The 17,824-nt window shown below is 48.8% G+C and overlaps 1 protein-coding gene and 1 long non-coding RNA gene across 2 annotated transcripts in view; one reads left to right on the forward strand and one right to left on the reverse strand.

Annotated features, from left to right (window-relative positions):
- The window catches only part of LOC309658639, a 485,138-nt gene that overhangs the window by 350,221 nt on the left and 117,093 nt on the right, over positions 1-17,824 (reverse strand). The window lies entirely within an intron of this gene.
- OTP (orthopedia homeobox) lies at positions 8,989-17,472 on the forward strand (the record flags this gene model as incomplete). Its single annotated transcript, XM_082456352.1, has 3 exons — positions 8,989-9,567; positions 10,854-11,263; positions 16,942-17,472. The coding sequence occupies exons 1-3, from the start codon at positions 9,531-9,533 to the stop codon at positions 17,470-17,472; spliced, it is 978 nt and encodes a 325-aa protein (XP_082312478.1). The 5' UTR covers positions 8,989-9,530.

Genomic DNA, 17,824 nt, shown 5'->3' on the forward strand with positions numbered 1-17,824 from the left:
CAGCAGCCTAATATGTATCCTAACTAATACATCTTCCTTTCCCTAATGCAGCTGCTTCATGAGAGTGAAAAAAAGATTGTTAGGAAAGTGTATATGGAAAAGTCAATATCCCTTCTAATGGGTAACTGGGGGACCTCTTGAAAATTAAGGGAGAGGTGGGGAATAAACCCTTGCTCTAAAGCAGCCAGATGAGAACTATCTTCTGCCCAGAAAAAGACTCTCTGGTTCCATATGTTAGCATCTTGGGAAAGTGTGGGAGGGCGGAGAAGGCAGCTCTGCTGCTTGGTTTCAGGCCCTAAGGTGTAAAATGCCTTTGGGGAGTGAATAAGAGAATTAGCTTAAGCTCTGGATTCTGGGGCTTTAGTGGGCTTAAGACAGAGTTTTAATCACCCATCACTCTCTGTGGTCCCAGTGTGTGAATTTTAATCACATTCACTTGCATCACCACCCAGGACAAGGTCTGTGTATTTATGACCCACCATTGTGTGAGGCTGCTGCCCTCCCCAGCCAGAGTGCCAGCTGCCCAGGACCTGCATCTGGGAAGACAAGATGCTGCCCACAAGAGCTGCCCACCGACAAGGTAGTTTTCCTGACAATCCTCTACAACATGAAAACATTGTGTATAAGTTTGGTTTAATATCAACCTATATTTGAGTCAGACGGAAGAGTGAATTTGTTATAAATTTGTTAAACTGCACGGATCTGCTAACCAGTTGTTTTCTTGGAACTTACTGGTCTGGCAATTCATTTTTGATTCTTGACTCAGCTTCTCCCTAGGTTCAGATTTATTGATAGAACTCCTCTGGATACTTGTATTATTTCTTCTCCAAAAGTCTTAATCACAAATATTAAGGATTCACCTGCATACCACTCTTTCACAAACTGGGGCAACTGGGGGGCCTGAACCCCCCAAGTTGTTTGCAAATATATGCCTTTTAATGGGAGGAGGTGCATAGCTTTAATCAGATTCTCAAAGGGATCTGTGACCCAAGAAAAATTTTTCTTTTCTTTTTTTTAATATTTATTTATTTGGTTGTGTTGGGTCTTAGTTGTGGCATGTGGGATCTAGTTCCCTGACCAGGGAACGAACCCAGGCCCGCTGCATTGGGAGTACGGAGTCTTAGCCACTGGACCGTCAGGGAAGTCCCCAAATTTTTCTTTTAAATGCAAGAGTTACCATCAGAGCTAGTGAGCTGATTAGGAAAGTAGTAATTTTGGACACCCCCAAATCCTCCTCTCTCAAGCTTCCCACTACCACCAGACAGATATGGAAGTCCTTTGTCTAGGCAATTTGCCTTGCCTTGCATTCCTCTTTTAAAATGGGAACATTCTATAAAGGGTATTACATTAACTCCTAACACCTAAGAAAGTTAATTTATCAAATTACTTTCTTCCTCAGAATCCCAGGTTCCTGGGTAGAAAAAGAATATTGATTGAGAAGGTGGGAGGGTCAGAGCACATTAAAACAAGCTACTTCTCGGGTTTACCTCTGCCTCTCACAGGGTGTAAATGCCTGATGGCCACAACATTTCAGGGCTGAAAAACTCAGTGCAGGGAATGCTGGACTGTAAGCTCCACCAGGCCAAGGATGCATCTCTCTGTTCGCCTCTCACTCCCCGAGGCCCATCACCGTGCCTAGCTCGTAGCAGGCGCTCAGCAAATATTGGTTAGATGAATAAGGAAAAGTGCCTCAGCTGCCTCATTAGTCGCTTTGTGTGGATAATGTGTTTCCTTGTCCAACTGAGAATGGTTCTAAATGATAAAACTGAATCAAGAAGGTTAACAATCTAATTAGAAATAAGTACTGAAGTATCACCGCACCTGGACATTGGGAACATGCATGTGTACACACCTTGATGTAAAGAAGGAATTCAGAGGCTGTCCTAAACCTAATAAACCAGAAAGGTCAGAGCTACCCTTTTAAGAAATCTTTGGAATAACTTATTCAAATCTTTTTTTTTTTCTATGAGGCTCTTAAAACAGAGTTGGTGCCTTTTCAGTACTTTAATAAAGTTTGGAAACAATATGGAGAGACTGAGAACCCCAAGGCTCTTCCTCGCCAGAACTCTAAAGTCAGTGAAGAGGCAGCGTTTGCCGCGTGCAGACGCGCCCACGGTGATGCCCTCCTGCCCCGGCACACACCAAGTCACGTCCACCCGAGAGGCTTCTACCTGCGCCCACAGGTTCCCTGGACGGCCCCTCGGCCTCCGCTGCAGCCACGGGCTCCTCGCTCCGACCGGCTCCTCCAACGACCGTTGTCCTCGGAGCAGTTGGCGCAAACCCGGCTCCCGACGCCGATCGGGCCGGACAGCCGGGGCCTCGGAGCAGCCGGCCGCCCCCTCACCTCGCACGGCCGCCTCTGTCCGTCCCGGCCGGCCCGACGGCGCGGCGGGCCCGAGAGAAGAGGCCGCGCGGCCGGCGCTGCGCCCCCTGGGGGCCGGGCGGGACCGGCCCGGGTGCCCCTCCGGGACTGCGGGACCGCCGGGCTTGGCGGCGGCCACCTCGGGCGAGCGGGCCGGGCCTGCAGAGGAGTTGGGCTATTTTGTAACTGCACCATCCACCCAAGCCTCATTACCACCTCTTAATGAGACCCCTTTACTCCGTGACGTGCAACCGCTCCATCTCATTAAGGAAATCGCTCTTCAATGCTGATTATTTTATTTGCAGCCATAATTATATTTCTTTCAGCTAAATCACGGTTTAATCGAGCCCACATGGAGGGCAGCAGCACTAATTACGGCGGGGGATGCGGCGGCGGCGGTGGCGGGCGCCGGCCTGCTTGTGGGAGCGGGTAGGGGGTGCCCGGGCTGCGGGCGCGGCCGGGGGTCTGCGGGCGGGGAGGGGCGCGGGCGAGGGGCGGGGGCCCGGGCTCAAACACAACAACTTATTACTTCTAATTCCCCAACTGTCACCAAATCACCTGCACGAAACAAGAATCTAATTTGTTAAGCTGGCATGTCTGCAGATGGAAGATCGATCTTCTCTGTAGATTTCTCTAATTGAGTGAATATAGACGCCCGGAATTAGCCGCACTCGGGCCGCAGGGAGGGGGCAAGGGAAGGGAGGGGTAGAGAGAAATGGGGGGGGGAAGGGAGGGAGGGAGAAGAAAGAAGAGAGGAAGGGGAACAGAGAGAAGGGGAGAAAGAGAAAGGGGGAGAAAAAGTGCAAGAGGAGATTGAAGGATGGAGGCAAAGGGAAAGAGAGAGGAAGGAATGGGAAGACGAAAAGGTAAAAAAAAGAGAAAGGAGGAAGATAGAATAAAGGGAAGAGAAAAGGGGGAATAAAAGGAAAGAGGAAAAAGGAAGCAAAAGGAAGAGCAAGGGCAGGACGGTAAAGGAGGGAGAAGACAGGGGAAGAGAAAATTCTACTTGAAGAAGGCTCACTCCCCGTAGAATTATATCTCCCTGCCCCAAACCTCCCCCCACCAAAGTGTAAAATAGCTAGTGAAGGCTTTCGCCGTGTCCGTCTTAGGTTGGGACTAGCTGCTTGTGAAAAGAAAAAGGTTGGGACGGTGGAGCAGGGCGGGGAGAGAGTGGGGAGGGGGCGGGCCCCGGCGGCTCCAAGAAATGGCTCACAGAATTACATTTGTTTTTCTTGTGATTTTATTAAAAGTCACTCCTCATCTCCAGAATGCGTGAAAATATCTACTTTCCACTTAGATACACCGCATTAACTTGTTGGAGGCGAATTTGTTTGTTTGTCTATTTTATTTATTTGCTAGATAAGATTGATGCAGTCTTATTAGAGCTATATCTAGTTATAGAAAGAGATAAGGATGAGATGTTTTTCTTTTTATTCCAATTACTAGCCTTGTCACCTAACTGAATAACTGATATATGATTATTTATCCTGAGTAAATAGAAATCAGAAAAGCAGAGAACTTAACACATACAAACAAAATCTCTATGTCACTTATTATATGCCGTGTGGCTGATTGGGGCCATTAAAATTACAGGGCTAAAGGCAAAAAAGAGGAGATACGGAGTCAGGGGGCAGGTACTGATCCGTCATTGTTTTGTGCCGAGCTTTCCGCGTTGAGGGCCGCGGATGCTAGTTGTTAGAAGGCAAAGATTGAAAAAAATAAGCAAGGGACCGGTTCCAGCGCCCACGAAGAGTCATCAGGTGGACTCATGGTTGTAGTTTGCAAACTCGAATGTATGGGAAACTGTTTACTGCAGCGGAAAAAAAAAATTATGTTGACTCGTGTATCGCCACAGGCTTCTGGGAAGGTTAGGAAATCAGACTCTTTGGGGGCGAGTTTTCGGCCCCTCCGCCAGCGCCGGTACAACCCCGCGGTTCGCGTGAGCAGGCAGTGGACACACACTGCCCACACAAACGCGCACACAAGTGCACGTGTCAAACACACGCAGCCCCCGCTCCCTATGCCAAAAAAAAAATGAAGCCTGGAGTGTGGGTCCTTGGCTTTTAGCTCCCAGGCTGGGGAGCCAGGGTCCCGTAAGCAAGGAGTTTTTTCGGCCACAGGCTCCGCGGTGACATCAGTGGGACAACCCTGGCTGGAGCGGCCCGGAGTCCCGGCACTCCCGACCCGGAGAGGACTGGAGAGTGCACGTGGGGGCTGGGCCCAGGCCCGTTCGGCTAAGGGTTAGAGGCGCTCACTCGGCCCCTCGGGAGCCGAGGCCCGAAGGCGAGCCGAGGGTGCTTTCGCAGTGGCCGGGCCGGAGTCCTCAGCCAAAGCCTCTGTGGCTGTGGTCTCTTTTGCTGGGGACCTTGAGAGTGTTCTTTTAGGCAGAGAAGTGTGGAAGCGCCTGGCACCTCTTCCCAGAGACTTGACTGCCCTCCCAGATCCTTTTCCTTCCACTCACCCCATCCTCACATCGACTCCCCCCAGATGAGACATCCAGCCATTCCAAACTTCAGTGTGAACAGAAGTGGACCACCGACCCCTTTCTGGGAAGGGGGTGGTGCGGTGAGGGTGAGGGCTGGCAGAGCAACGGTTCCAGGCACCCAGGGATGTGAAAGCTGTGGGAGAAAGTGGTCACCATTGTTTCAAGCACAGTGGACTTGAGAGCTTCCTGGTGTTTCTTCCTCGAGTATTTGCCCCTACTCTTTATTCTGTTTGAGATTTTAAGGTAGGCCTGAGGAACACGATCTGATTTGCCATTGTGTTTGGGTTATTGCATATCTAGAAAAGTAAACAGGAGTGTTCAAGTCACTTGATTTGTTTTCTGTAAGCAAATAATACCCAAAAGCATGGCTGTAATTTACCACGAATTAAAATTGATTCTTTTCATCAGGCAAGAAAATAGGAAAATGTGAGATCGTTAATTATTGAGGGAGGCGCTCCTCATTAAATGGAACAATGTTACAATTCAGCATTTAATAGCAGGAATGTGAATAATAACGCGCCATATTTCATCCCACTGTCTGCAAAAAAAAAAAAAAAAAGAGAGAGAGCGCAGTTTACAAACAACTCAAGCAGCCAAAAGTTACGTTTAATAAACACCCAAGGCTTCTGTAAGTGGAAAAAGCAATTAGGGCACTGGGCACACTACCCAATTCTTCTGGAGCATCTGGTATATATTTTTATTCTCTCTTTGTCTCTACAAAGGATTCGCAATGAACGCAGAAATACAAGTAGAGAGAAAAATCAGAATTACAAACCTAATCAGCATAAACCCATCATTAAAGCACTTGCTGCATGGATCTCCCATACCATCCCACCTCTCGATCCAGCCACCGCTATGTTTCTAAATCTTGCTCTGGACCAGGATGGCAAAGCAGGAGGAAAGGAACCGATTTTGTAGTTGCTGTGTTTGTAGTTTACATAATCAGCCTTCAAGGTTTTGTTTTGTTTTGTTTTAGAAATATATATGTCCCAGAAAGCCGCCTTCTTTCAAAACTACAAAGTTCTCTGGCTCCGTCTGGACGCGCGGCCCGGCGGGAGTGGGAGCGGATTGCCTGGCCTTTAAATGCTCTTTGTGCTTCGTTAAAAAGTAGAAGGGGGAAAAAAGAGAAAGAAAAAAATGATTTCCCTGTGCATTGCCCCTTGGCAGGCTCTTGTACAAAATTCAATCTCTATTTTTTATGAGAAGTAAACTGTCTAAATAAATTTTATTAGGGGCAACCAATATATTTTCTAGTAGTTCCCTTTGTTCCGCTTCTACGTGTGTATAACAATCTAAAACCTATTTATTGAGGAAAAATCACTGGATCCGTCATAGAAAATCCTTCCACTTTGCTTTGAAGTGATTTCTGAAGACATTCTTGTCATTCCGAAGATTTGGGGGCCATAGCGCTGAAGCCTCGCCTTGTTAGGGACTCCAGTTCCCATGATCGTGTGGGAAATGCCTTAAATTATCAACAGCAATGGGCCTGACCGGCACTTTCCCGGCTGCCCGAGGAACGTGGGAAGATGACGAGGAATAAAACTCTGTTAAATACATCTCAGGCGCTGCCCAGGTGGATTCAGACATTGGCCAAAATGAGCTGCAGAGAGGGAACCGGGCGCGGGGGCGAGCATTTTACGTCCAGACTATTGTCATTTTCCTCGCCACGCCTGCTGGCAGCCGGCTCCTGACTCGCGGTCCAGCTCCAGCTTGCGCTCGACGCCCCCATACCACCCCCGTCACCCCTCCCACTCTCAGATTTCCCTCTTTTTTTTTTTTCTTTCCTTTTCCCCTCTCCCCCCACCCCTACCCCCAGATGCTTATGTTCTGAAGTCTTGGAAGAAATGATTTAGTTTGTTTATACTGCTATAAAAATCAAGACCAATAGAAAAGTCATAAAATGAAGCGAGCTATCAATCACGCCGCAACATTGTTATTCAGCGGTTACTAACAGAGATGGATAATCCTTTGATTTCGTCCCATTGTTATTACTCTGATGTGTCTTCACATTAACTATTACACATTTATTTATCGACATGAAAGATGCAACAAAACAGAATATACGAGCGTGTGCGTGTGGAAGAATGCTGCACGGTCCGCGGCTGTTCTGGGGGCGGCTGTGAGATGAGGACATGAGCGCTTGTGTGCACACACGTGTAGGCCCCGCACCCGTCTCCTTCTCTCTCCAGGTGGCGGCTTCTCCTGCCTCCCTCCAGACAGGGTGCCGAGCCAAGGCTGTGCCGCCTTCCGCGGACCTGCCGGTTTGAAGGAGCGGGGTGTTGCCGCCAGGCCTCCAGTCTCTAACTCTGACACTTCTCCCCACCTCTGCCCCTGCGTTCTGGTCTTAGATACCCCCAAGCCCCACCCCAGTGGGCACAAACCCCCTGCGAGTCCCCGGGAACTTGCAGCCAGGTGCGCGTTCGGCAACCACGTCCAGGGAGCACGCCGCCCCGCCCAGGGTCGCTATCCTGCCTTGTGCCGCGCTCACCGCGAGCCGTAGCTTCTAGATTTGGGGCTTTGTTTGGGAAAGGGAAAGCTTTTATTGGAGGAACTCTATCTGCTTTAGGTCTAGGTATTCTCCTCCCAAGCAAAGCCTTTCTCGCTAGGACACTAGGAGCTTGCCGAACACCCTCAAGGCTCCCAAACTAGCCGCCGCCGCCCCTCGGACTCCGCCGAGCCGCAGCTGGTGGTCCTGGAGCCCCAGTCCTACTTAGACCGCTTTTGCAGCAGCTTCGGCGGCCGCTGAAGCTCGGCCAAGCGCGCAGCTTCCGCGGAAGCGGTCTCCGCTGCTCGGAAGGAACCGCTGTGGCCGATTCCCGACACTCACACGTGTGTGTGGATGTGCGCGCGCGCGCACGTGTGTGTGTGCATGGGAGGAGGGGAGTGGGCTGCAGGAGAGAAGAGGAAGGAAAACTGCCCCAGAGTTCGCCTTGCCACCTCCTTTGTCTCCTTGCTCGGTCCCTGTCACATACACATAGCTAAGGACACACACACACACACACACACACACACACACACACACACACACTTCCTCTCGCATCTGCTCTCAGGCAGCATTTCCAATGTTTTGTGTAAGTCGATTGGACGGCGAACAAAAAAAGCCATTTGCTCGGTATTATTTAAAACAGACTTCATAGGGCCACCCTTTTGTGGAAGCTTTATTTGCACTAAATGAATAATCTTAATTGCATCACTCTCGAATTAAAAATCAATGTTAATCAAGTTGAGAGTAGTAAACATCAGTTTTCATTGTGCCTGGGAAGAGGGCATTTTTCGTGTGTTGCAAATAAAAATACAAGTCAAATAACTTTAAAAGGGCATTATGTTCTGCTACAAATACAATTGAAACGGATTGTTTAGGAGCAGATCAGAAATGGTACAGAATTTTGCACTTAATTTCCTCAGTTATCATTTACAATAAGAACCTCCGGTCTTGACAGCCAAGTCTAAACAGTAGTAAATTAGTACAAATTTATACTGATTTTACTCTAATAATCGTAATAAAAGCTTATAGATTTGGCACTAATTACATAAATGCCTAATGATCTTGAAAATTACTCTGGTTAGAAATATATTACTAATCTAAACTTTGTTGTTGGCTGGCTCTGAAAAATCAGAACATTAGAAATGGTTCGCTTCACTTCTGCAAAGCACTTTAAATTGTTCAAGTAGTTTAACATATTCGAGAGGAAAATAAAGAGCATTTAACCTTATTTACAGCCTAAAGTGGAGTTGGGAGCTGAGCTGAACTCAGAAACTTTGACCAAAGGAGCGGGCTGTGGGCCAGGATGCAAGCGTCGGCCAGGCGGAGCAGCAGGGCTCGAAAGGTGCAAACTGCAAGAATCGGCACCGCGCACGGGTCCTTGAAGCAGACGTCGGGGCCTGGCAGCGCCGAGGGAGTCGACTCCTGTTTTGCTCTCTAGGCCCTGCCACGGGGCTGGGACTCTGTAGGCCCGGGGTCCCAGCCAGGGCGTCTGGACCCTAGGCGCAGGCCTGCTGGGCGGCAGCGAAGTCTAGGCGCGGTCTAGAGGGCGCGGCGTGCCCTTGTTGTGCTCGGGATCGTCAGGCCTGCGCCAGAGGCAGGCCAGTGTTGCCCAGCGCGCTGGTGGGGGCTACTCTCGGGTCACCAGGGGGTCATGCCCTGCTCTGTCCCCTGCCCTGCCTCTGCCCCAGGAAGACCCTAGCTCAAAGAGACAGAGGTGCGCCTTTGGAGCGAGCAGGGCGGGACAAGGAGAAGGAAAGGTGTGCCTGGAGGAAATCCCAGGGAAGAACTATCGGAGGTCAGGCAGAGAAGCCCAGGGCGAGGGCAAGGCGGCCGCCGCCGCTTTAGCAGCTGCTCGGGGCTGGAGCCGCCAGGGCTGCCGCCGCCGCCGCCTCCTCGGGCGGGCGCGAGCGGGCGGGCGGAGTGGGGGACTCTCCGGGCGCTGACATTTGCAGGCTGCCCTCCTGATTGGTCCCCTCGCCGAGCTGCTCACGGGTTCATTCAACTGTTAAGCACCTCCCCATCTCTCTAAAGGACATTATAATGCAAGAAGCCCCCTTTTTAACCACAAACCGAATTTTCTTTCATTTAGGTGATCTATATATATCTATATCGTATAGCTTATAGCTTATATCTATTTTAAATAACTTAAAGCCGCTAAAATTTGGGGGGGAACAGCTTTCACCCTGGAGCGGTGCGCGATGCTGTCTCACGCCGACCTCCTGGACGCCAGGCTAGGTGAGTGCGCGTCTCTCGCCCAGGCAGCCAGGAGAAGCCCGGGCAGGAAATTGTCAATTTGTTCCTTATTTTACCTTAATGTGCCCTAAATGGACTAATTTCTTTAAAAGTAATTGTGCTGCATTAAAGTTTAATTTGATTTAACATCGTCTTTTTAAAAAATCTATGGAATATGTAGATCCAGAGGAGTTGGGAAATGTTGTTACTTTTTTTCTTATTTTCTCTTTCCCCCTCCCCCTTATTATTTTTTTTAAGGGAACGACCTACCCCGTGATAATTTGTTTGGAGGCGTTTTTCTTTCTCTCTTTTCCCCTCCTATTTGCGTTAATTTGAGATTTCTTTCTTCTCTTTTTCCCTCTCTTCCTCTCTCCCCACTACCCCTTTCTCTCTTCCTCGTCTGAGTATGGTTGAATTTGTAAAAATCGGTCTTGAAGGAGAAGCCGCTGCAGTAGAAGCGGATTTGCTAAGTGTGCTCATTGAGAAAGGAGAAAAGCCAGATTCATCCTCACGGGCGTCCGGCCTGCAAAGGGACTCGTCATTGCCAATGGCCGAGAGGAACGCGCCTTTTATTTCTCCGGAAAGAAAAGTTGAATTCTCTAAAGCTTGATTCACTGTTATGTCTAGAGAGTTTACTTGAGTTTCCTTAATGCTGTCTGGGTTACTGGGCTCAGGGTTTGCGGTTTGGGAATCTTTGGTGATGGATGTGACTCCACTTTCCAAACACTTTCTCTGATTTGAGGGGGAGGCGGAGCTGATTTGGGTTGATTTCGGGAGGTGGAAAGCTTGGAGACTTATTCATCTTCCGAGAAAGTGAGAGGGAATCAGCTGAGGGCCGGAGGTAGAGTTCGTCAGGCTGCCTAAGCGCAGGTGGGGCAGCAACGAAAGAATCGTTTAATTTTTCTTCTTTCTTTTCTTTTCTTTTTTCCCTCCTGGTCGAAGGATATGCTCTCGGGTTCCTGGGGCACCAGGGGTACGGTTCATGAAAGGGACTCCGAGGCATGTTTCATTGCCGGGACTGGGAGTGTTTCATTGTGGGAGAGAAGAAAGCATGTGCTGTTTACTACGGGACCCCGCGGCGGAGAGAGGGGAAAGGGCCGGGAGACGGTATTACAGCCTGGCTGTTCAAATCCTGGGGAACCCAGCTGAGCATCCCGGGAGATTGCTCCGTAGGGCGACCGCGGGCTCAGAGGGAGCCGAGGATGGGGCTGAAAAAGGACCGCGCGGGGAGAACAGTCCCTCCTGGCATGGCCAGGACAGTAGTGACCACCATCCCCTTGCCTCCTCAGGTATGAAAGATGCCGCCGAGCTTCTGGGCCACCGGGAGGCGGTGAAGTGTAGGCTGGGCGTGGGGGGCTCCGACCCCGGGGGCCATCCGGGGGACCTAGCGCCCAACTCCGACCCAGTCGAGGGAGCCACTCTGCTGCCCGGGGAGGACATCACCACAGTGGGCTCTACGCCGGCCTCTCTGGCGGTGAGCTCAAAGGACCCGGACAAGCAGCCGGGGCCCCAAGGTGGCCCGAACCCCAGCCAAGCAGGTCAGCAGCAGGGCCAACAGAAGCAGAAGCGCCACCGGACGCGCTTCACCCCGGCGCAGCTCAACGAGTTGGAGAGGAGCTTCGCCAAGACTCACTACCCCGACATCTTCATGCGCGAGGAGCTGGCGCTGCGTATCGGGCTGACGGAGTCCCGAGTGCAGGTACGCTGGGCTTGGGCGCCAGGGCAGAAGACAAGGAGGGGGCGGGTGGACTTGGGCAAAGGAAGCAGGGTCTTTCCTTCCCTTGCAGGGATCCTGGGCTGCGCTTCCTCTACCTATGCTTTCCTGGGTCAAGTTAGCTCCTCTGCCCGCAAACTGGCCCCATCGATGGACAGACAGTGCCCCCATCTCCTGCCAGTATAGTCACATCCCCGCAGAAACTCCTCAAAAGCGAAGCCGGCGTCGTTCAATTGCTAGGTCCCTTCCTTCCTCCTGAGAAGGGAACCTCCGGGTCTCCCACCTTCTGTGTCTCCCAGGCGGCTAAGTCCAGCACGCGATTCCACTCCAGCTCGCGTAATTGACAAGTATTTCATTACCCCTAATGAGTTTGTGTTAAGAGTCTGGATAAATGGGAGAATGCAACAATTATACAGAAAACATGAAAAGGGAGAAAACAAGGCGAAATGGGCACATTTCAAAAAAGATCTACACCTGGGTTTTATGGTGTAGCTCTGTTCTCCTTCATATCACACTCCTGCCGCTCTCAGGCAAAATACCCCTAGCTTTGATGTTTACAAAGGCTTTGAACTTGGCGGCCTACCAATGCGCTGGGAGAGGCTGGAGCGATCTCCCACAGACTATAAGTCCTGGTTTTCCCTAAGGTAACTTGGGGAGTTGGGGAAAAGAGGGCTTTCTTGTAGATCTCCGATTTGAAGAAAGGACATTTGGGGCAGGAAAGATTGACCGGCAGTAGACAAAATCATTACTGACCCCTTGTTCTCATCCAACCGCCCTCCAAGTTGTAAATTACATGTGACTTAGAAAACCACACCTGTACGGTTTTTGAAAATCGGGGAATAAAAGTATACGTCCAATGCATCTCGGATTTTTTCTGCTTTTTAGAAGAATGAAAACATTATGTCAAATATTTTATGGACAGTTGCTGGAGGTGAAATTCCAAGACGCGCACTTAGTCTTGAGCTATCCAGGGTTCTGAAAACCTTCCTTTCCTGTCTTGGACGTGGTATTTTCTGTTCCTTACCCTGGGTGTTGGTCTCAGCTCTAGCTGCTTTTACAAATTTTAAATATCTTCGTTTTACAAATTTTAAACATCAAAGTTTAAAGATCTCAGTTACTTTACATTTGATCTAAGAAGAGACAAGAGTGTCCTTAATCACGGTGTTGAGTTTTTCTGTCTCCATTCTGCATTTTAAAGATAGTCTAACCTGGAAAAATAGCATATGCTTCTGTTTTAAATAGTCAGCAAAAAATGTCATTAGGGACTTAAAGTGGTCAAATTAATATAGTAATATTCAGGGTATAACATAGATTAACATTTTTACTCAATGTAAGTCTGGGTGATTTCCTCAGTGAACTCTGGAAGCCCTGAATCATGGGCCATTGAAATTAAGCATCAAAGGCATGTTAATTGCATTGTGCAGAAATATACTACTAGTGCTCTTAAATTTTTTTTTACCTCACACCTCTTTTAAATCTTTTGAAATTGAGTTCAAATCTTAACAGAAATACACAATTTCAATATTTCCATTACCGTTAATAATAGTACTGGCTTGTTAAAATCCTGTCGGTTCAAAATTCATAAATTTTTTGTCACTCAAGAGAAATGCTATATAATAATTTTTATTTTAAAGACTAAAATGCTGTTGCTTAATCTAGGCTTACTAGTAATTAGTTTGAATTAAAATAGAACTTAGAACCACAAATAAAATATAATTGGACAACTGACTTTATGAAAAAAGAAAATGAGGTCTATTAAACTTTATTAGGTCTTCCAAAGGTTAATGGCAGTGATTCTTTTAATATAAAAAGTTGTAAATGAAATAAAACACAAACTATGTAATAGAAACACTTATTTTCAAGAAGTACACAAAAGAATAATCAAGAAGAATAGAGACAAAGTACTTTAATTGTTCTAACATAATGTTCAACCAAAAATAATAGCTTGATGCTGCTGATAGGAACAATTTAATAGAATGGCAATTTCAATATTTTTAAAAATAATGTTCCATAGTTTAAAAAGTAATCAGATCAACATAACCTTCTTAATTAACATTTCAAAATGATTAACATTATGTAATGTAATGCAAAAATAATTTATGTAAAATGTATTTACTTCGCAATTCATTGTATCGTTGCTCCTTGACCAAATTCAAATTAAATAGTAATTGGTTTATGTTCTTATATGATGAGTACTTCATAGTTTTCTTTATAGTTAACAGATTGCCACACATTCTTTTCAGTACGTGGGGCCACTGCACTGATTAAAAATGATCTAAACATTTAATTTATTGCAATTGTATGTTTTTAAAGATACTTTTTGATTCTAGACTAAATGATCTAAAATACTTATTTTTATCTATATCTGGCATATATCATACTTTTAAGTATTTATTAAAGCACCTCTACTCACACGGAGGCCAATTCCATGTCTGATATCGCTCCTCTTTTCTGGCTAGTATAATAAAACCATTCCTTTTATAGCATGCCATTATTAGAAACCAATTTCAGAATTATTTATAACCTGGAATGGCTTATTAAGCAGCAATGCGAGAATCATGCAAATTACGCGATCAAATGCAATATAATAAGCATAATCATTAGTCTCTAGCACGGATTAATTAACTTTCAATATTTTATTTACATAAAAACCAAATCAGTGAAATAACTTCTGCACAGCCAGGCTTGCCTTTCAATATTTTATACGAACAAAAATAATGTGCTGTAATTCCATTGACCGTGTCCCCCAGAATGGCCCTGTCACCTGCCACATCTTAATAGGGGGACAAGCCAAGAGTATTTTCTAGTTTTCTAATGGAATGAGAAATTGCATTTTCTTCCTCTCCCAGCACTATTAAAGTGTAATGAATTCGGCCCAGAGTTCACGGCTGGCTGATCGAAATGAACCTGAGATCTAGGCTTTAATACAGCTCCCCAGATTTCCTCCCAAATCTTCACATTAATCATTTGCTGGATTCCAATGAGATCTTCATAAAGCATTTGCTTCGAGGGGGAAAAAAGTAATATTCTCTCTTTCTCCCTCTCTTTCTCTATTTCTGAGCCATTTATAGATGGGGAATTAAACGGGCTATATATTTTAAAATACATTTACAGTATGTCTATATTACTGTAACAGCAGATATCATGAAAGTGGATTTTTAAATTCCAACCTCCATTAGATTCTCACTGTTGTATTAAGCATTTTCTGAGAAGAGCTGCATTTCAAACTGAGTACAAAGTTGGCCATGGCCGCGGTTAATGTATTTCCTGGAGTTGTCATCTGTGCATTCTCAAAATCTCCCTTAGGTTTTACCTGCATTTTAATCTGTCATGCTCTAGTTTTCAAGTGGAAACATTCACATTTTAAAAACATATGCATCATAGCTTGGAACGTGCTCAGACCCCATGCAGATTTTTTTCCCAACCCCAGTAAGCCATGAAACATAAAAAATTTTGTAGCCATCATTTGACTGCTAACCCTCAAACATAATTGAGCACGATTTTTCGATTATTTCTATAATATTTAGTTCTTCAACAGCTGTTCTTTTCCGCTTGGGCCTGAGATTCAGAAACCTTTCTGGCAGGCGTGTTTTTCACTGAGATTCTTCGGGGCAATTTCTCCCCCCTTTCTTCTGCTTTTTTCCCCAGTCCCCCACCCCGTGCCCGCCCCAAACATTCAAACATTTCGGGATTCACTGACATTAGCAGGGTGCTAGGAACCGCTCTTCATAGATATCTTTCAAAATGTATCCGTGTGCGGAGTGTGAGGTGTGGGGACCATCTGGACACAGACACCGTCCCTTGTCCAGGGCTCCATCCGGTCCAGCCTTGGATGGGTAATGCAAAGCGACCTCTGGCAGTAGGTCTCCTCGCTATGCTTTCCTGGGCTCCTGCGGGTTGCTCTCCGCAGAAGGCCGCTAACAGCTCAATCCGCGGCCTTCCGCATTGATCCCAGCCTCCACCTAGGGTTCTGCTGCCTCATTAATCCGCCGTGCCACCAGCTCAAGGGGCTTTAGCAGGGAAAGGACCCAACATCTTTACCCAATCCGGACACTGGAGTAGGCGGAAACATGGGAAGTGGGGTAGAAACCAGAGAAAGATAAGGTGGTGGGCGACGGGGTAGAAAGGCCAGGGCGAGCCCCAAAGCGGGAGAGGATTCTAGATTACAGTGCCGTTCACATTGGTAAATAGAGAGTGCACGGGTGTGAACAAACCATTGTGCATAGCCGGTTTACCGGGAAAGGCGGTCAAGTCCTCATACTCATGATGTTTTAGTTTGCAGAATAAACACTAAATAGCTTGGATTAACGCTTTACCTTTTGGCCATGAATATGGTGGTCAAATTGCGTTGGCCAAATTATGAGAAAATTCAATCAGTACCTGAGCTGTGTCCCACATCATTTATATTTATGCACAGTAAGCCTCCAACTGACTAATGTTGAACTGTAAGCCTGCCAAGTGGGCATGCTGGCATTTTTTTAAATAAAAAGATCAAATTTAAATATGGGGCAAGGGGATGTTATCTTGGTCAGGCAGTTTACTTGATATCTTTCAGGAAGAACCGTTCCTTCCCCTGTGGTGGTGAATTTGACATTCATAGACAAATCTGTCTGGTAAGGTCTGAACTTCCAGGGTCACTGTTAAGAAAGAACTAATAGGCTCACTTTGGAGTATATTTTATAAAACACATCTCCTTTAAAAAGACATCTGGGTTTGTCTAAGCAAAATTAAGTTTGATTCATACCTAGTGTGAGCTTTACACTTGACTTCTTTTGGTTTGTAGTGGTCAGAAAATTTGTTTTTAGTTTATAGATGAAACGAGGGGTGGGGTGGGGCTGAGGGAATTGAAGGCCTTGTTATTTGGGATTCTCAGTAAGTTCCTGAAAATAATAGATTTGAAGGCCCTGAGGCTTAGGGCTCTGGCAGCAGGTTCCAGCACACTTGCACAGCCCAGATAAAGGTACCCTTAGAGGGGCTTGAGAACGAGGCACGGACTTGTGGCAGCAGTACCAGTCGCTACGAATCAGAAGTCACGGTGGCGACCCAAACAACACTAACTCAGTGGCGCTCGCTTTCCCACACGGATCACTATATTAACCTCTCTGCTCTGTCATCCATGGCGTTAGGGGTTCTCCTTTGTCTTTCGATTTTGGAACTGGCTATGTCATCCACGGCCCTTCATCAATTTCCAAAGTTACAGCGTTTCAGAAAATTCTATACCCCATCATTGTTATAAGGCACGCTATTAAGCCACATGGGTACGCAAGTTTATCTTCATTTGTACACCTGTGGGTCCAGCCTTGACACATGCCTGCCTGCAGACCTGTGCATCTAAGCAGCGAACAGAAGGTGCCAGCGTGCAGGGGCGTGGTGAACACTGCGCATGGTGTATGTTTGCACCGTGTGTAAGCGCTCCGGGGCACGATCACTCAGGACCCCGGGAGTTGGCGCCCGGTGGATGCAAGGGGCGCCGGTTGATTCCAGCTGGTGGAGAACCAGGGTCACCGGCTGGGTGCGGGGGGCGTGCCGGGCCGATGGCACTTGTTCGGCCTGGAGCTGAGTGGGTGGACCTGACGCGGGTTTCTAGGGCTCAAGTCCCCGCCCCTCCTGGCCCGCCCGCCGGCTAACAGCGCCCTGTGTGTTTCCCGCCCTGCCCGCTCCAGGTCTGGTTCCAGAACCGGCGCGCTAAGTGGAAGAAGCGCAAGAAGACCACCAACGTGTTCCGTGCGCCGGGGACGCTGCTGCCCACGCCAGGCCTGCCTCAGTTCCCGTCGGCCGCCGCCGCCGCCGCCGCCGCCATGGGCGACAGCCTGTGCTCCTTCCATGCCAACGACACCCGCTGGGCGGCAGCCGCCATGCCGGGAGTGTCGCAGCTGCCGCTGCCGCCGGCGCTGGGCAGGCAGCAAGCCATGGCACAGTCGCTGTCCCAGTGCAGCCTGGCGGCCGGGCCGCCGCCCAACTCCATGGGCCTGTCCAACAGCTTGGCGGGCTCCAACGGCGCGGGGCTGCAGTCGCACCTCTACCAGCCTGCCTTTCCCGGCATGGTGCCCGCCTCCCTCCCCGGCCCCAGCAACGTCTCCGGCTCGCCCCAGCTCTGCAGCTCCCCGGACAGCAGCGACGTGTGGCGGGGCACGAGCATCGCCTCCCTCCGCCGCAAGGCGCTAGAGCACACAGTCTCCATGAGCTTCACTTAATGCAGCCGCGCCCGGCCCGCTCCGCCCCCGGCACCGCCCCCAGGTCCGCCCCGAGGCCCTGGCGGCGAGCGCCCAGGCCCCTGCTCGGGCCCTGGCCCGGGCGCCCCGCCCCGGCCCCGGCCCCGGCCCCGGCCCCCTGCTCCTTCCCCCTCCAGGCCTCTGCCACTTCTCGCTTGGTCCTTTCCCTTGTCCTCCACTCTCCCGGGCTCACGCCAAGCCCCAGCCCGCGAGGCCACCCCTCCGCCTGATTTCGCTCCCCCCAGCCTCCCCAAAGCCCCCCTCCCCGTCTCACCCAGCTCCTCCCTCCTCCCCGTCTCTAGCGCCTCACCCCACCCTTTCCCGCTACCCCCGG

This window comes from Balaenoptera physalus, assembly GCF_965194825.1.
Source record: "Balaenoptera physalus genome assembly, chromosome: 3".
Lineage (NCBI taxonomy): Eukaryota > Metazoa > Chordata > Mammalia > Artiodactyla > Balaenopteridae > Balaenoptera > Balaenoptera physalus.